We start from the raw sequence: 20125 nt of genomic DNA, 5'->3' as shown, positions 1-20125 counted from the left end.
TCGCGGTGTTTAGCGAGGTGCCGTTTGACTAGGCGTACAGTGTAGCCCTTGCAGAAATGTGGTTTTGCTTCCCTCATATGGTTTAAAGCCATGTTTGTTGCTTCACGTCTTATATAACGGTAGTTATCTTGATAGGTCCTACCCGTCTGAGAACGAGATGCTTAAGAGCGCTTGAGAATATTTTATTTTGAGAGGACGAATTAATGCGCTTTTGTGACAAAAAAATCGGACAACTACAACTTCTCGTACAAATCAGTGAAGAGCATCATCCATTACTTTGCATGATGCGACACGGACATATGATATGCATAGCTGTGGCTAGAGGATTTGAATGAGGCCCTTGCCAGAAGAGGCAAACTTTGGGAAATACGAGCGAGGCGACCGCTGCATCAGGAAACTTGGTTGGACATTCATCAGTGGAAATAGGATGTGTGTGGGAACCACCCCCACTCATTAACACTGAACACAGCCGCTCACTTCGTTGCATTATAAACCACTGTCTTTTGTATTATGCGCATTTGAGAGCAGTGTCCCAAGAAGACGCGGCGCGTGAAAAAAATGCTAAGACTGAAAAAAAAAGGCAGACTATTGCGACCAACTGGGTGAGAGTTGCGTGATTACGATTGCTTTCAGGATTAGCCTGCTGTGAATTTTGCATTCGCGACGCCAGCTTGTGCAAAAGAGATAAAACAGCTAGAGAACGAGTGGTCCTTTCATTTTAATTTTCAGCGAGAGTTCCCCCTTGGAGTAAATTTGCGGTGCCAACTTGATTTAAATCACCCTATGTCCAGTGGGCGCATTTGCATGTCGTAAAATGTAAACTAGGCACGCGGGCCCATTTTCTCTCGAGGCCCCGAACTCCCGAGCTTTAATTATTCTCGGCTTCCTCGGAGTACACACGTGTCGTCGAATTCCAGCCAGTCAGAGACTCGCTTAAAGATGCTGCTTGTGTCTAAGTACAGATCGCTAGTGAGGCGCCTGAAACAAAGAAAAACCGAGTGGGACAGACAGCAGCCATACTTGACGTCGACGCAGTGTTGTGGTGCTTATTCTTTTTTTTCTTAGATGTTTGAGTCAGTAGCACAGGTGCTCCAGCTAACGCTGCATTTCACTTCACTTCACTCAGTGTACAAGTCATGGGCGTTTAGCCTCACAACAGGTCTTAGCGGTTCAGCCTTCTTACTGAATGCATCGAGATGCAGTAAAATAGGCTGGCATACAGCAGCTACAGCTTTTATGAAAGAAGCAAAAATAATTTGTATTTGCAGCCGGTGGAGCATTTTGCTTACGAGTTCCTATCCGTATTCGTACTGTGCCACATCTGCGGTGCGCCTGGTGGGCTTCAAGTGGGTAGGCAGGAATGCGTGGTTCGGGCTTGTTAAGTGATTGGTGAGCATGCGCGGTTTAATGCCCCAAAGTTTTACATTGCCCATGTAGACTGCGTAGAGAAAGGCTCCGAATTAATTTCGACCACCTACGATACTTTAACTTGCACCAACATCGCACAGCACGGAGACGTTTTTGTGCTTCGCTGCCATTAAATGCGGCAGCTGCGGCCGGGATTCGATGGTAGATTGCAACAACGTTCCGGCGTTTCGATACAGCCTGCGTCCTGCTGTATAAGATATCGTGCATTGACAGGCGGGGTTAAATAGAGACTAGCCCTGCCCTTTGGTCCTCTGCCAGGGCGCCGATAAGAGCTGGAGCGGGCACCTGCACTTGGGTACAAGTTTGAGCAGAAGCTGCGCGACCTTGTCACGTGATCTCAAGCCATCCTCGTCTGTAGTGGCTGAGGGCAACTGCGTTCAGTCACCGCGGTGGCTGAGTTGTGATGGTGCTGGGCTGCTGAGTCCGAGGAAGCGGGTTCGATCCCAGACGCGGCGGCTGCATTCGGATGAAGGCGAAGCGCAAGGCGTCCGCGTACTGTGCGTTGCCATTGCATGTTAAAGAACCACGGGTGGTCGATATCAAACAGAAGGCCCCAAGTGCGGCGTCCCCCGTAGCCCATGTCGCTTTCGGATGTTAAACTGCACATATCGTACGCCACTACCTATCATCCCTAGAATATTGACGAGCATACGAAGTCTGCCTCTCCTTTGGGTAGAATTGGGGCCATTTTACCAAGAGGGAGGTAATTCATGATGAAGCCGCCTCATTAAAAACCTATCTGCTGTTCACCTATTCGCCGTCAGTCGATTGAACTTGTTCGTCACCATCAGATTATGGCACCTGCAAGAAAACACCACTTCCAATCATCTACAGTGGTAACCGATTGTACCCGAGCTTGACAGTAGGAAAGTTAAGGGAAGTGCGCTCCGAAAAGGACAGGCACATCGGAATGACACCACGCAGAGTGCTGTTGTGTCCCGATCGTTCTTACCACGCGCGTTACTTAGTTGGTACATCTGTTTTAACATTCCGCCGAAGGTTTGACAGCCGTCGCCGTAGCTCAGAGGTAGAGCACCGGACGCGTAATTCGGAGGTCGTGGGTTCGGATCCCTCCGGCGGCATGTGGTTGTTTTTTCTTCTGCTTTTCTAATCAATTAGCTTTAAGCGACAACATATTCAGTAACATTCTTACTTGATCAACACCACAAAAAAATAAATTAATAAAAAAAAATCCCCTGTACTCCTTGGTTTCTGTGGCTGTTGGCATCTCTCACTTCCAGTAAAGAGGTTGTTGAATTCTTCAGATTGTCGAATTTTCATAGCTTGCTGGTTGTACTGCTAAGCCGATTACTTTCAGTGCTACATGCCACGGGGACTTGGTCTTTCGGTGTTTTCATTTTGTTGTTTTTTAATGTATAAAATTGTCTTGCGTTTTAGTAGATTATACTGGGTTTTCATTTTCTGCACTGCCTGTAATTTTCATGTTTAAATCAATGTTCTTCTCACTCCGATGATTCTAGAAAAGTGTTCGAATAAAAAAAATGACACAAACCATTGTAAACATGCTGGCCTGTGCGCTTTGTTTACCCCGTTGTTTAAGATGAAATCTCAATGATTTCCAGTTTGTGTAGTGTATATGCCACCGCGAATTGCGTGACCACTGTTTCTCTACTTGCGCTGCCTTGTATATGCAATCTTTGCCTTGCATTAATTGCTAGTAACTTTGAAACCGACCACCGATTTCACCAATTACGTAACAGGCGCATGCAGTTTGTGTGCATGCTCCTTGGCATTTTTTTTAATGAATGCCTGCCGCTCTTCCAGATTGACGTTGACGCACACCTGACTGGCGCTGAGCTGCTAAGCCGAATCCGCCGCTGCGCAGCCGGGTTTTCTCGGGAGGGCCTCCAGAAAGGCTCACGAGTCTGCTGTCAAATGGGAAACTCTCTCGACAACATCATAGCCGCCATGGGCGTAGTCTTCGCTGGCGGCACCCTGGTCATGGCAAGGACTACCTACGTCGAAAGTGAGTCGCGCGCACACGAACCTCCGTGGCGCTGTAGCGGCACAGATCCCTGGATTGCCTTAATTTTGCAGCACCATCAGTAGACCACCAACAGAAATTTGGTGTTTCTATCTACGCAGGAAGCAGCGGGTGCGACAAAGCTGTCGCATGTCCCGCACATGTCCGTAACGGTGAACTAGAACACATAAACATACCAAGGTTTGCACGAAGTCTGTACAGAATAAACAGAGGACGAAATGACAAGCTTCTTGGGATAACGAAGAAAAAACAAACTGTACCTGATCATCCAGGAATGGTAGTCATCGCTTCATCGATGTAATTTTTCGTCGCCTTTGAATTGGACGTCCGCATCTCACACACAAATGCATGCTTTTGAAGCAAGGTAGACCTACATCTTAAGCATGTTGAGACGAGCTCACAATCCACCACATCTTACTGTCATGCACCAAAACCGGAAAATAAAACAAAATAGTTTATATCTTTGTATGATAAACTCATCCCGTTGTATTGTAGCTTCCTGCAAGGGGACAGTGTAATTGTTTATCTTCATGTCTTGTTCATTTCTTAAATGCGAAACTTTTACGTTGCTTTAGTTTTTCAATACGAAATCAAACTTAACCTTGTGTTTGCCCCCACGGTGACCTTGGTTGTTTCTGTCATAAAATCCAACAAAGTGCAACACAGCACAACACAACGAAATGCAAGAGAACACTCATATTGTATGAACAACAAAAAATCATCCTTGACGTTGTCGAACGAGGGGAAAGGTTTGTTCATTCTTATTGTGTTGTCGATTCATACCTGTTTTCAGAAACGTGAGATGCGCTAGATGTGATGGTCAGCCAATGACAGCAGTACTTGAAACATCAATTTTCAGTATCAGCTGCAGCAGTAAAAAAATACAAATACGCATTATGTTTCAACTTACTTGTACGTACCCTGCACTTATGTGCGCCTATTCGCTGCTGAAAGCCTGCTGTATTTCAACTATGCAGCTTCTAATTTATTATTAGTACGCTCATCGCGGAAAAATCTGTTCGACCGTCAGTCTGAAGCGTCTGTTGGCAGGTGACAAGACAGAGAACGGGAAATCATCTCCACTTTCAAAAGAAAGGTGGGAGGGAGTGAGAAGGAAGACGAACAGACGATGGGAGGCAACGAGTGAAAAAGTGGAGAGGGGAATAACCTCTACTTTCAGGGAAAGGAGGAAGACGAAAAGTGGGAGAGGCAAGGCGAAGTGAGGGTTGGAGTTGGCGAGAGAGGGGACTGGAGAACGGTAAATGCATAGTAGGTGCATTTGTCATGGTGGATCAATGGTTGTGACATCCTCTTATCGAGCACAAGCACGCGTGTTCAAACCCGGATTTGCTGGACGCACTTCGCTGGTGTGCTCAGATTCCGGAGCAAACTGAAGAACCGCATGTGGTCGAAATCGAGGCTTCGCAACAAATTATTTCATAGACCAGGGTGCAGAATGTTCCTGTAATAGGGTTTTTGTTGTTACTACTTTGACAGGCCGTCCTTTATGTGAAGTTACGTACAGTGTAAACAATAAATGATAATACATTTAATACTGTAATATAAGTGTTAATACACAAACATTGATCAATATTCCTATAATTTACATAACCGTGGAGCAATTTTGTTGGCAACCTATGCCACCGGATCTTGTCGTGCGAGCTCCCTGTTGGCTTTGAGGTTTGTGTTCTTGAGCATTTGTTCGCGAGATGGCAATTCTAATGTTCTAAATTTTCTATTATAACCGCTATTATCACGTACAACGTAGACCTTCACAATCCTTGTGCTTTTCTCTGAAGCGCTGCATTGTATAATCCATCTACACTATCCCGAAGTGATTGTCTAACTTTAACTCAGTTATGAGAGAAGCCAACAGCCACAGAAACCACAGCTATGGCATAACTCAGTTATGCCATAGCTGAAACTTTGATCGCGTAAGGAAAAATGAGGAAGCGCGAGATAAACAACTCTCCCAGATCTAGTTTGAAACCCCAGAGATACAGTATTGGTGCCAGAGTGGAGCAAAAAGTAACGAGAACAAGAGACGCTCAGAACGACACCTATGACAGAAAAGTCCGTTCCTCTCAATATAGAGAAGCATTCACCTAGGAAGCCAATGGATTCTTTGAGCGGGGGGTAGCAACTTCTGGCAACTCCATCGAGTGGTATTAAAGCGCACATTCGTCTTGACTGCGCTAACTTGTGCTGGACGCCGCAGCGAAGTGTATAACTTTTTTGCGTGTTTTTGTTTCACTGTGTCCATTTGTCCACTATCATGTCCTTTGCAGGAGAACTCAGATACCAAATTGAAGACAGTGCATGCGAGTGGATTCTTACGGATGTTGCTAGTTCCTCGAAAGCCTTGCAAGTTATGGAGAAGATTCCTTTAAAGGTGGGCAAACTTCGTCAGGAACCCAGAATTTGTTTGGAAACTCAGGAACATTTGAGGATTTTGAAGTTATTTCTTTCTGCACAGAATAAAAATTACCGCATAGAGCTTGCTATTTAAGTACCTGCACTGTTCATGGGAGACAAGTCGTTGTAGGGTGTAATCGACCCCTATAATCTGGATATCGTTACTTGTGGACCCAAATTTTTTTTGCGCGTATCAAGAAAAGAGGAGAGCAAGGAACTCCGAAACACGTCCAACATTCATGACAAAAATTCTGAAAATTGAAAAATTGTAAGATACTGTTACGTAAATACTGAAGGTAATCGTCAATTCTTCTGATATGTAGCAAAATCTTTCTTATAAAGTGTTTACATCGAACAGTGAAGACTACCTTGGAAACTAATGGAGAACGCTTTTGACGACAGCAAAAATTTAATACTAAAAAAAAGCCAGGCTGCCGTCGGTTAATAGTTGGATACATTGATTGTTATAGCGAAATCTGCATTGTTACACAATTGCGTCAATATTCGGTTTCCGCTTCCAAATGGTTTTGTCCAGAATTGTTGGGTATGTGTGGAAGCGTATGTGGTCTATGCTAGTAGTACACCTGCAGCACGCGCAATAAATAAGAAATAGATCGATAGCTGTACGATCCCGATTATTCTGAATTCGTAGGAAGATTGCGCTGATAAACAACCTGATAAACTTCTTACATATGGGAGGTGCGGGGTTCGATTCCCAGAGCCGCCGGGTATCCACGGGTGACACAATGAGTACATGCTTTTCCCATGGCGTGGTTTTTGGCTTTTCTGGGGTGAAATGTTTGGAAATGAATGTTTTACCCTACTTTGTGTACCGAACGTCCATACCTCGTGCTATTGCGCTCTTTGACCAAAAGCTGCCCTTCAGCCATTAAAGTCCATAATAATAATCATCTAACTTTATAATCATTATCAGCATCTAACTAATGAAGTCATCGCTGCGAATTTATAAGGAAATTCGGTCGTGGGGGCGTTGGATGTGCGTGGTTTCGGGAAGCGCTCGAGCTGGATTCTTTATGATGGAGGTCACTAGCGAGAACTCTCCGGCTGAAAAATGGCAGTGTTCGCGCGATTCGTGTCGATTTCGCGTTCAAAGCGCGCTTTCTCCTTAACTTCCACCGCATTCTTGTAAATGAAAAATCTGTTGCTCCACCCGAGAAACGGTTCTTGTAATGGCCACAGGCTTTTAGCTTCTCGACATTGAAATGAAATGATGCCTGTAGGTCTTTTATATAGAACGTATAGCAATAAAAACCGCCCATTAGCTGGTAGAAAGCAGGATTGCAAATAATAGAAGGAACAAAGCACAGAATGTGTTTTAAGGCGAAAGCCTTTAATGTCTCATCGTTGTAAGCAGCAGTTGTCGACAGAGAATGTCACGCTTTTCAGTTGGTCGAAACGGTCGTGACGTCACAGTGCGCCAATTTCAAACGGGGCCAATTGTACTTTGGCTAGTAACCATGCAACCAATTGAAGGGACCATATAGTGACGCTCCAAATAAGTGGGACTGAGCTTAGTTAATTGCTTAATTACCCAATTAGCCTAATTAACTTCTCTAGTCAGGCCATATAAATAAATAAAACCTAGTAAGAAATTGGTCGAGCTCGGGAATCGAACCCCGGTCTTCGGAGTGCGAGACGAGCATGCTATCCACTCCGCCATGCCAGCCCGATGGTTTGGAATGAACAAAGGCACGTCTAGTGAATACGGTGTCTTCGCTCACTGCCATCCTCCTCCCTTCCCTTCCGGCGAGGTTTAGGTGTCCACCGAGATATGAGAGAGAAATACATTTCCTTTCCTCAAAAACCAATTTACCGACGAGCGAGGCGTAGAACCGAATGGGCGATGGCGTTCTATGGACTCCCTGGCAGCGCTACAACACGCTGTCGCGTTCCACTCCTAAAGGCGAAGCTTAAGCTTAAGCTTAATTAGCAGTTAATTAATATTCAGGCATTAATTAGTAATTAACCATTAATTAGTGATTTGTCATCACTTAGTAATTAGTACTCAATGACATGTGACGCCACCAGTGCCACAGAAGCACTGAAAGTGGTGCGGAAAACGCTTTCGCCTCTACGCACTTTAGACAGTCAAAGTGCCCCCTGAATTTTTTGTTCTCATTTCCGAGGTTTATTCTCAAAGGGCCAGAAAATTGTCAACAGTAGTTAAGGACAGCATGTTGTTCATGTTGTTTTAAATACATCCGCATTTTTTTGGAAAACTTTGTACGATGATGTAAAGAAATGATCATTTTTCATATTTTGGTGTGGTGCATTATCGTTTGCTGCTTCTAAATGAGAGTAAGGCAGTCGGTTGTCATAACAAGCATCTCGCGCCACTTTCATTCTTTACTTATCTGCAGCGTAAGTTAAATGTGCAGTCGTCAGCAGTGTGAGAGGGAACTGATTGAGCATTCATCTTCAGATTACTCCTCAATTATGTGATAGGCACTTTTTTCTAGCTAGTTTTCGTCTTGGCGTATAATATCCAAAAGTCATTCACAAATTTAGTGGTGGCATAACCATCAATTTTGCGGTTTTATGCACACAGCTCGTTTCCTGTGATCCTACGTGCGGCTGTAAGTGGTTTAGCATGCAAAACTACGCTCTCCTTATTCTCTAACGGTTCGTGTAACTTCGAACTGCTGTTGCATCTACATTCGCATTTCGTGCTTCATACGTTATCGGTCTTCAGCTGTAACTGTGTAAAACGATTGCCTGTCCGCGGCACCGCTGCCATGTTTTACGCTTCAAGTTTCATAAGACATATCTATTGCTGTCACACGCGTAAACCAAGGACAGTTTCCCTTTAATTCCAATACGGTCGCAGCTGTAGCATTTCGATGAAGGCGAAATGGTAGACTACTGCGCGATATCAGTGCATGTTAAAGAACCTCAGGTGGTCAAATTTCCGGAGTCCTTCACTACGGCGTCGAGCATAGCCTGAGTTACTTTCGGACGTTAAACTCCCATAAACCTAACATAAACCAATCCAATTCCGATACGATAAAATTTAAGGCAAGTTACTTTGCCACGAATGAACAGACGACTGTGTCCCACTGCACTGAACTCTACTTCGCAGCAATTTTATTTCAATTTGTTTTGTTTCCTGCAGGCATGTGCCATCGGCGAGGTGCCCGGGTTCATAAATGCTGCCAAGTTTCAAAGCAATATTGAGGATTCGTGGCGAGAAGGGGACGTACCTGTTGACCCAAACGAAGATGTGGTCGTCATTCTCTACACGTCCGGCTCCACAGGCCTGCCGAAGGGCGTGGAAATAACTCACAAGGCCTATGTTTCAACGTTCTTATCTTTCAGGTATACATTTGATGGGAAGAACGCAGTAGAACAGCCAATTAATGCATAGCACTTAACTTTGGCCAATTTGTAGCATACTTACAGAAGTTCGCCTTATACCTTAATGTCAGCTAAGAATGCATAACATTATCAGCCAACTTCGCTTGCGAGCTTGGCTGTTATCACTTTGTAAGAGCTATACTGTTTACATAACGAGAAAAGTAATGGCCTCAAGAATAAAAATCGCAAGGAAAGTTATCGTACCTATAATAATTCTTGACGCGGCACTAAGCTGCAGACTTGACTTAACCTTAAACATTCGCAAGTTCTTTCGGCTCAGCGCGACCGCGTACTTTTAGTGTCTCAATCTGCGTAGAATGGTCTTGGTTCCCTAAATTGCTTTAAGCTGCTGTCGCAGGAGCTGAAGTGACGGCAAATGTTGAGGTTACTAGATAACATGGTATATGGGGCTCAACATGCTGAAGCTGCCTATGTTCTGGGAAACGATATTCCGGAGTCCTCTGTAGTAAGATACTGCGTACTATTGGTGCATATTTCACCAACCTTGGATTTTTATGCATAGCATATTGCAATCACTCAGTTCAGCCCTTGGGCGCGGCCGGGCAGCCACCAAACCACGTGACAACCACGTGACGTGACGTCACGTGGTTTGGTGACGTCACGTCACGTGGTGACGTGACGTCACGAAACCACGTAAGAAAACAAAGAAAAAAAAACACGGCTGAGCATGGTGGTGGTTGCACCGCCCCGTTTCAAAGGGGGTGCTCCTATCCATCCATCCATCCATCCACCCATACGTCACGGAGGAAAAGCTGCTGAGAAAATCGAGTGCGGCCAAGCAATACCTCGCGCAAAAAGACCGCGCAATATGTAACGCATTCTTGGCTTAACCAAGCTAAGCCTGGGCATTTTTTTAACTCGTTCTGGCATCACAGAACATACGAGCGTCTTCAAAATTACGCCTCAAGAGAAACTCAACCAAACGTGAAAAAGATTCACCCTAATCGATGGTTTTGGTGGATAATACACCAACAAAGAAATGGCATTTTCTTGATACTGTCTTGACAGTATTTTTGCATATATAACGGAATACTTGTGCACTTCAACCGGCACAAGAACCTGGGTCGACAAATGAGCTTCTACGCTTCTGAAAGCAATATGATGCCATAAAGAATTAACTGTGCGAATTGTTCTTTGGAGCAGCCATGCTTTATAGGGCTTGGTTTCGTATGATACTGTACCGCTACACTGGAATGCAAATTGTCGATTGGCGGGTGCATTGTCACTTTTATATGCGTATGGCTTTCAAAATGCACATTAATGGGAGCTTTAGAAACGAGCACACAATGTTTTGTCTCGTTTTTTTCAGTAAGCTGGGGTTTGTTACCGAAGATGACGTCTACCTGGCTTGGAATCCAGTCACCCATGTCTCCGGCTTCACGCTCAACACGTTTGGTCCGTGCTGCGGCGCTACGACCATCCTGCGCGAGATCACGCTACCTCTGGACAGATTTGTAGATGTCGTCCAAACGTACAAGGTAAGTACGAGATGCATATACGCGTGCAGGGTTCACGTGCAGGGTTCGCATTTACCAGATCTAATACTCGCACGGCAGCCGGATACCTATGAAACTAGTGCTTACATGCACACTTCTTGCGTGGAACATTTTTGCTGGTCCAAAGAGAAGGCGCTCTGTTTTTCTAACGCCTGTGCCTTAAGTATGCGCCGCGGTGGCTCAGTGGTTATAGTGCTCGGCTGCTGACCCGAAAGACGCAGGTTCGATCCCGGCCGCGGCGGCAGAATTTCTTTGGAGGAGAAATTCTAGAGGCCCGTGTACTGTGCGATGTCAGTGCACGTTAAAGAACCCCAGGTGGTCGAAATTTCCGGAGCCCTTCACTACGGCGTCTCTCATAGCTTGAGTCGCTCTGGGACGTTAAACCCCATAAACCAAACCAAACCAACCTAATTAAGTATGCCCGCAGTGCGGCGATAATCAGGTTCTGGGCAGAGGAGACACGTCGACATAATTTTAACTGGCTGTCGACATGAATGCCAGATCACTTCTGCAAATGAGAATACAGTGTGTTGGCGCTTACCGTTTGAATACTGCCACAAGACCAGTTTTTTTTTTGATCGGCCGCTGCGCTTCCTTAGTGGTTATGTCGCTCCGCTGGTAATCCGAAAGACGCGGGTTCGATCCCAGCGGCGGCGGTCCATTTCGGTGGAGGCGAAATGCTAGAGGCACGTGCACTGTGCGATGTCAGTGCATGTTAAAGAACCATAGGTGGTCAAAATTATTCGGAGCCCTCCACTACGACGTCCCCTAGAGCCTGTGTTGCTTCGAGACGTCAAACACCATAAAACGTAAAACCAGCAATTTTTCTTCTGTAGTCTAGCATCGCTCGGTGCTAATGTCTTAGCAATACTGAGCGAAAATGGTTTATTTTATGTTTTCCATATCGCAAGTGCACCACGCAGCAAGCATTACTCGAGGGATATGTACGAAAAGTAAATGCAGTGCTTGCAATCCTTAAGCGTACAGAGGGAAGCACTGAGAACGGATATCTACATTTGGATTCATTGTGAATTCAAAAATCTCTGAAAGTCGTGATACGGACAATAATATTGCTCGGTTTGAAACTTTCATTCACGGACGAAACATGCGTTACAAGCTTTCAGTTTTGTCTTGCAGGTAACGTCGATAATAGGTCTTCCAAGCAAGTGGCAAATGCTGATTAACGAGGCTAAGAGCACGCGGCGAAAGCTGCCGCACATCGAGAAGATAATATACGGTGGCAGCTCCCTGTCGAGCAGCCTGTCCCGTGACATCTGTGATATGCTGACACCATCCACGCTGGCGAACATCTATGGAATGACCGAAACCTTCGGCTTGGTCAGTGCCACGCAGGTTGACGAGATCACCGCAGATCATATGGGACTCCCTACCGCCGGCTGCGAAGTAAAAGTAAGTGAGGACGGTTTTCTTATCTTCTCGCAGACTCTGTGACACTGCAAGTGCACGCTGGGGGAGGAGGAGGATAAACTTAATTATAAAGATAAAAGCCTTCGCAGGAGGGCTCCTCAGTCCAAGAGGCCTTTTGCCTCCCCCTGCAGCCTAGCCCGGTCAGTCAGCTTGACCTGTTCACCAGTTCGTGTGGCCAAAAGGGTGGCCTCCCAGGAGGATGGAGTGGGTGTGGTAATGGGCATTAGAAGCTATAAAAATAGAAAAAGGAGAATCAAAGAAATATGCAGGCAGAGCAAAATACACAAATATGCACACCTGAGAGTATGGAGTTAAAAATCGGCGTACACTAAAAAGTTCCACGGAATGTGTACATATTCTAAAAATGACCGGTGAGTTTGGCCTGGTATAATTTGCGGTCATTGCGTGAAATTGCCGTGAATGAAAAATAATAAGTTAAAAAAAACTAAGGGGATCGGTTTTTCTGCCGGAAAGAAGCGTTGCGTAAAGAATGAATGCAGTGTTCTTGTGTTTAGTAAACAGTGGTTTATCTGTGGGGGACGCGAACTCTAATTTTCACTCAGGTTAAACAAAGGGCCGCGATTTTCTCGTATTTTCTTTGTGTTTTTATACAAGCAGTTTTGTTCTTGCTTCATCTTTTCTGGTAGGCGACTCTCATTGCGAACTGTTCGCCCAAAACAATCGGTGATTTGTTGACCGTAAACGCATATTAAGCTTCGAACAACGCATGTTGTCAGGGCACATTTAAGAACGTGACGTAATCGAATTTAACCGGAGTCTACCACTACGGCACCCCTCGTAGACTGAGTCGCTTGGGGACTTTAAACACTATGTACCAAACCAAACTACACCGATCTGTTGGGTTAGGTAGAAAGGCCGCTGAAGAGATCCATGGTAGGAACAGTGAAAACCCCTTGCTTCCCGAGAGAAATGGAGAAGAAATTGCGCTCACATCAGAACAGCGATGAGAAGTTTTCCGAATGCAAGAACATATGGCAAAAAAGGACTGACCGAGAAAAGAAAACTTTCTGAGGTTGTTAGCTTCACGACACTTCCCACGCTTGATGGAAAGGCTGGGAGACTACTCAAGACAGCCGTCTTTTTCTCTTCACATTTTTCGCACCTTTTGAGGCTGGTAGCACACCGAAGAAAAATCGAAACACCGAAATGCTTCTGGGTTGCGTGTCTTTCAGGTGGTGGACGTGAACACCGGAAAGCTCTTGGAGCCGTTTGAGCAGGGCGAGATCTGCGTCCGGTCTCCGCATGTCATGAAGGGCTATCACCTCCGTCCCGAGGCCACCGCAGACGTCCTCGGCAGCGACGGATGGCTTAGGACAGGTACGCACGAACAACAGAAAGCAAATAAACACAATCAAATCTGTCGTTCTTCGGAGCTGCACGTTTTTCTCCTGTTGCCTTGCTTCTATCCTGCTTCAGGCGGTTTTTTCCTCTGACAGTTCTGATGGGTAAAGTAACTCTGCATGGAATTATTGACGCAGTGTCTACCACATTTGCCCCGACAGTTTGAACAGAGAAGGGTTTAGGAGGGTAGGCTTCGCATCCATACGCGGAAATAAAGCCATGCCAAGGTAGCACGTTTGAAAATGAGCCCACGTTTCGAGCATGTGGAGAGTGCAGTGTTGGGCCATATTAAGTATGTGGCGAGCCCTTTCTCGTGTGTAGTGATGATGGTGAGGGTAGTGGGAATTGCATGACAGAACAATGGTGCTGGAATAAGCGAGGAACCGAGAACTTAGCACGTTTTTCTACATATTCGCTGTCTACCTCGGAACAGCGATTTGAGATAGGAACTACAAAACTGCAAGAAAGGAAACAAAGCAGCTCTTCACATTTCCTAATGCATTGTACGAAATGCTTCCCCATGGTACTTAATCTTCTATACGAAGTTTCCTATCATGGTCTTGAGTGTGGCAGCACTACTAGGCGCATTTTCCGATTTCGGGCATGCGTACACGCGTAGGGTCCCCGAAGCCTGCCTGTAGGCCCATTTGCCCACCGGGTTGTGGGCAACCTGCCAGGTGTGCACACCTCGCAGCCGGAAGACATTTACTATGAAGGCCTTCACCCTAAATACCTTTAGGTAAAGACCTGGCTAAAGGCCTTCACATGGACGAAGGCCTTCAGCCAAGCATTCACATGGTTGAAAGCCTTTAGCCAGGTCTTTACCCAAAGGTATTTAGGCTGAAGGCTCTCATGGTCAATTCCTTTCGGGTAAAGGCCTTTAGGCGAAGTACTTTAGGCCAAAGGTCCCTATGGCGAAGACCTTTAGGTTAAATGCCTTTAGCATGCAAGGACCTTGAGTGCCCACCGTAACTCAGCCTGATAAACCGTCTGCTTTTTCATTTTTTCGGTCTGTCTTAGTCACAGAACTAAGGGGCGGATTTTGACTCAAGTAAAATTTTGCGCCTAACAACGTTTAGTAGATAGCCCATTCCGCGTGTGCAGTAGAAATGAATGCCTGGTGAACGAAACACGTCGAGTATCACGACATTCATGGGCTCTCGCACGGTTTCTCGTTCTGTTACTGCATACCCGACCGCCGTTATCGACAAGATGAGATGACTGCTGATGCTCGATGAGATGACGCCCCGGCCTGATTGGTCTCTGCAGCATCCGCTGAGGGGATTACTTTGTACTACGTTACTCAACCTGTCCGCTCACACCCTACCACGACCACTTCATTGGGAGCCGAGAAGGTCGCCCGTCTCGCTCTCACTGCGTTGGGTTCCAGACGCCCCTCATCTTTTCTGGCAATCTGAACATTTTTGTTTTTCTTCGCACCTCATATTCAACCAACTCTCAGAAAACCATTCCCGGAAGCGTGGCTGACAGATTAGTTCGCATCTGTGCCGGTCACAAACAAGATATGCAGCCGAGTACGCCTGACCTCAGTCATAGAACGTGTCATGTTGCCAGAGAGTGAACATACCCCAACATCTCCCCGCTAAATATCTAGTCTGCTGCCCCGAGCGGAAGCGTCAGGGAAATAAATTTTGTCTGTCTGTCGCACACAACTCACTGAGGCAAGAAGCATATGCTGCAATGACTAAAGTTCTGAAATGTCTTTAAACGGTACGTTGTGCGCTTCCGATGATAGGCAGAGAGAACCTGCGTAGTGCGGCCTCACGTAAAATTGTCTAAGCCGGCGAGATGTGCTTTATCTAGAATGCATACTTCGCCTCAAAACGTTTTCTCGGCCATTTCCATGTTTGTGCGCAGGGGACCTCGGGTACTACGACCGAGAGGGGCACCTGTACATGGTGGAGCGGCTGAAGCAGCTCATCAAATGTATGGACAACCAGCTGGCGCCGAGCGAGCTCGAGGAGATCTTGCTGACTCACGACGCGGTCGCAGAAGTTGCCGTGGTCGGTGTGCCCAGCCCCAAGTATGGCGAGGCGCCCGCTGCGTGCGTCGTGCTCAATGCTTCTTATTCGGAGCCACACAGTGTGATCGAAGAGGAACTGAAAAAGCTCGTAGCAGGTGCGTATTCGGTAGAACTTGCTATAGGAGGCACATTTTGAGGGGGCAGACAAACACAGGCGTTTCTTATGCCCTGCCTTAGAACTGGCTGAGCAACGCAGCGGCGCCTTAGTGGTTCGAGCACCCGCCCCTCATGCAGGAGGTCCGGGGTTCGTTCTCCGGCGCCGCTGGGTATCAACCGGTGATTCAGTGGGTATAAGCGTTACCCTCGACTGGTGCTCGACTTATTTGGGGTGAAATGCTTGGGAAATAGGTATTTAACCTCCCCCTTATGTAGACAAAAGCCTTGTCATAGCGTTCTTTGGCCATAGCTGCCATTGCACCCTAAAATATCGTCATTACTAGGGCTGTTTGAATGCGCAGCTTTAAAGCGGCCTTAACTGAGTCTGGTGGTTGGAAGTGGGCTCAACTTAGGAACAAGTAGAGAGGAGGAATGAGCGCAGAATGGCTGACACGGCTATGCGCAGTCACCGCCATTGCCTTCGCCTCATTGAAGGCCATTTGGCACTTACCAGCATTGCTGAAGGGTATGATACACCGTGCCCAACCGGAAAAATATGCTTCATTCATGCAGAGTTGCTCAGTTGTAGCATAACTTTGAGACATAAAACAGGGATCATTCACCATGGCAGTAACTGTTATAGTGTTTCGGAAGCATTCGGAAGTACTACGGAAGTAACGGCTGACATAAGGATGAGAAGGCGAGTGTCATAACTTTCGCCATTGCTTTTGCTGTTTTGCAAGTGAGCTGCGTCACAGTGCTCTGAGGAAGTCTTTCATTTATAATGCAAGGGGTTGTACAGGAACAAAAGGGATAGACTCATAACGTGGCCCGCCAACAATTCGCAATTAACAAATTTTGCCTTCTCTTAACTTTCAGTCTTTAATTTCTATGAAATCCAGGTTGCGCTTTTACTGTACCAAAATAAAGTGCGAACTGCTATATTGGTTTGCCTGCTTTACGTTCGCAGTGGGCTGCCTTATTTTCGTAGAGCTCACGATGATACGGAATAGTCTATTTTAGTGCTTGTATAACCAAAGCTGCTTTTTAACCACTACCAACCCAACTATAGCAGAGCAGCTTCAAATGCTCTCAACTAATTAGGCTTCGAACTTCACTGAATCTGAAAAGTAAAGAAATAATAATAGCTCAGATGGTCTGAGGCATTGAACTATCTAAGCAGAATGCGCTTTTAGGATGATCCTTTTCCATTTGTTGTTCTCCCATTTGACGCTGTTCTGTTTGATGCTTTCCCTTTTGCCGCATCCCATTGCCTGAAGGGTGGGCCAATTTTGCTTTACTTTGACTGGTTTTATGTCTCGTTTGTGATTTCCTTTATTTTTTTACTGCTGTAGCGTTATACACATTTCGCCCAACTTTACGTGCCACGTAAGATGAGCCGAGGACAAGGGTTCGCTTTCGGCGCTTCTTTCCCTTTCCGCCCTCGCAGCTTAACAGAAGCCCAGGTTTAAATATTTTTTTGTTATTACCTTTCGCCAAAAATCAAAGCCAGCTATGGCAAGAACTGTAGACATATTGCGACATTCATACGCTCTATATTATGGCTTAATTACACTAATTACTTCCTAATATGCAGCGTGCTTATGGATTTTGTAAGAGCGTTAGCAGTGAAAGCAGACTGAGCTGATTCTTAGTTGTTCTTGTCATGTGCTCCCGTGCTAATACAAACTTAATGTGGTCTTTAAGATTCAAATGTGCATTATTTACTTATTCCTCTCTGTTGATGAGGTGAATATTTATAAGGTGAGCGGATTAAGACGCCTCGCTCACATTACGGTCCTCTTTTGAGCATAATTAAAAGGTTATTGGCACTGAATCAGTGCACTGTATACAAAGTGCTGCAGTTGTATAAAATGGGTAAAAAGGAAGGGTTGTCTGCGAGCTCAGGGTGAATTAGTCTCCAAAAGGATAGCTGAGCGGGCGAGTTGGTGATACATTATGCAAAAAACAGCGCGAACAAACGGGGACAAAAGGAAGAATACACAGGAACAAGTGCTTGTTCCTGTGATGCCTTCCTTTCGTCCCTGTTTGTTCGCGCTGTTTTTTGCATAAAGTCTCATGCTCAAGCGAAGATAGTGCGAAAAGGGACTCTTCGTAAACAGCTATATCTACAAAAATGTTGCTGTTATAACCTTCAGTATTCTTCTTCTTTGATCTGCAAATTAAGGATTTTCCCTTTAGTGCTGGTTACCAAACAAACTCTCTATTTGGCTCGCTCACCATTTATTTTGCCTTTCTTTTAATTTACTATTTTATTTTACATAAGCCGTTATAAATGCGTAAATATTTATGCGGTTCCCTCCAGCTTTAAATATATAAAGGAGATAAAATCTTGTGAGAAATACATTAGACAAGAATCCTGAGAGCGGTGACCTAATTAAAGTGTGGAGGTGGAGATAGTAGTCAGTATTACTTGGAAGTAGCTATGACCCAGAACCTGTACTTTTTTCTTTTAACAATGCGCGATTACCCAGTGAACACTGAAAAGATTAGTCACAATGAAGCGTCACATTATTGAAGCTAGTCCAATATCTGCATAGTCGTACATGGTTTCTCTCTCATTCGCAGGGCAAACGGCTGTTTACAAGTACCTTTACGGAGGAGTCATCTTCGTTGAATCGCTTCCGAAGGCCGAAAATGGAAAAATACTCAAGAAAGAACTGCTGGCGAAGTTTGCAGACAAACCGATTCCTTGAAGTATTCCACTGGAAATAGTTTACTTTTTCTTGTTTGTTTCAATGTGGAGGTCGCGACAGTGTGCTTTGCAATTGAGGTCAATTTTGCACTGCCAAACCAAAAAAAAAAATACCATGAAGTTTTATTCGCTTTTTTAATAATGTTGTTTGTGTTAGTATTTCAGGATTATGTACAAAATGTAAGAATAAATGTATATATAGGTAATGCAAAAGAAAGACTGCCTCTGTTATTGAAACTCTACCTCATCGGCTCCCTTACAACGTCTACTTCTCCGAGGCTTCTTCATAAGAAATGATTAGACCCATTTATGGATAGCATTCTGCACGACCATCATTGATGGGTCATTGTTCCGCCCGATCACACAATTTCGGCAGATACTTGAGCTCTGCGTGAAGCGTATGACACCATAGCTTCGTAAATATAGCGGGCATCACGATTACGTGATGTAATGGATAACATGAGTAAAACGCAGATCTACGACATCAAATTATATTACCGAGAAGAGTGCGAGGCGAACGCAAACAACACGTGGCGAATACAGGTCAATTGACTACGACGCTGCCAGGAAAGAGTGTTCAGTCAACGTCACTGCGCGAAAATGGACGGCGCCGAGCCGCGGCTGTCTCTCGTCTTCCGCTGCGTTGCCGCCGTTGATGGGGCAGCAGCGTATCTACGCGGCGCGTCTCCGTTCTGGCGACAGCCGCATGCCGGTGCCACAGCCCCAATCAGTTGCGCCAAGCTGCCACGCGTGCCGACCAATCCAGGATTTTGAAGCGAAAAGTTTATCGTTCACGGCCAACGCACAGTCAACGCCGAAGACATCGGATTTTCTGCATAACGGGATTCTTAACGTTGTCGCTTTAGAACCTTCGTTCTGTACTATCCCCGCGGAAAGGCCCTTTTCAAAGTACTTCGCTTTAGGAGCTGAGTACCAGGCTTCGAAAAATCTTGTACGCATTAGAAAACTGGTTGGTACGCGGCAGCACTGCGGATCGAACCCATCACCTCCTGAATGCAAGGCGTATGTGCTAACCTCTAGTTCACTGCATTTTTAGAGCGCAGCTCTTTGGCGCCCGTTCCTGCGTTTTAGCGGCGTCGCCGTCGCCGTTGTCCGTTGTAACCAGCTCCGCAGCCGGGGCAGCACGCTGCTCTAGTTGCGCGCGCTCCTGGCGCCATCTCCCGCGACCTCTCCATAACTTAATTGCTCTCTTCGCTCTTGCTCACACGCTACTCCTGTGCGGCGGCAATCAGAGCGCCGCATCGGTGGCGGCGGATCTCTCTATGTGCACCGCCCGAGCCGAAACGCATAGCCGCCGCCGTTCGACCCTGCGAACCGCCTGCCTCTATATATAGTTTATTCTCTGCAAGTTCTTTCTGACCCTTGAGTCCTTCGTATGCCACTGCTGCTAAACGAGCTGCCAGAGCAGATGCCCAGCGCCGTCGCCGCCAGAATTCAGAGGTGCGTGCTGCCGAGGCAGAAGATTACCGTCGCCGCCGTTTTGCCTCAATCTATCGAAAAGTTGAAACAGCTGATGAGCTGCGCTCAAATTTCGGATTAGGAAGTTACGTAACCGCACGCAATTTTTTCTTTAACATGGCATTAGATCTCAGGTTGACGCTTAAGATCCTTGCTAACTCCCTTTGTGTCGCGGGTGGTGTTTAATAAAGTCGGTAAGTCGAGGCAATAATAAAAGGAGCCTTTATCTGCTGGGGGGAATCTGAGTCTTGCAAGCCTAT

The 20125-nt window shown here is 45.9% G+C and overlaps 1 protein-coding gene across 2 annotated transcripts in view; it reads left to right on the top strand.

Moving 5' to 3' along the window:
• Window positions 1-18592, top strand: part of LOC149343217 (uncharacterized) — a 31830-nt gene extending 13238 nt beyond the window's left edge. For both annotated transcript variants that reach the window (XM_089545762.1, XM_089545763.1), the window contains exons 3-10: window positions 3214-3415; window positions 5722-5825; window positions 8982-9184; window positions 10554-10722; window positions 11878-12150; window positions 13362-13506; window positions 15409-15669; window positions 18260-18592. In XM_089545762.1, the coding sequence (XP_089401888.1) occupies window positions 3214-3415; window positions 5722-5825; window positions 8982-9184; window positions 10554-10722; window positions 11878-12150; window positions 13362-13506; window positions 15409-15669; window positions 18260-18387 (1485 nt within the window). In that variant the 3' untranslated portion in view covers window positions 18388-18592. The remainder of the gene's footprint in view (window positions 1-3213; window positions 3416-5721; window positions 5826-8981; window positions 9185-10553; window positions 10723-11877; window positions 12151-13361; window positions 13507-15408; window positions 15670-18259) is intronic.
• Window positions 18593-20125: the final 1533 nt, after the last annotated feature.

Source organism: Amblyomma mixtum, chromosome 5, assembly GCF_055824585.1.
Source record: "Amblyomma mixtum isolate Tamu chromosome 5, ASM5582458v1, whole genome shotgun sequence".
NCBI lineage: Eukaryota > Metazoa > Arthropoda > Arachnida > Ixodida > Ixodidae > Amblyomma > Amblyomma mixtum.
This window is presented reverse-complemented; position numbering and strand designations above follow the sequence as displayed.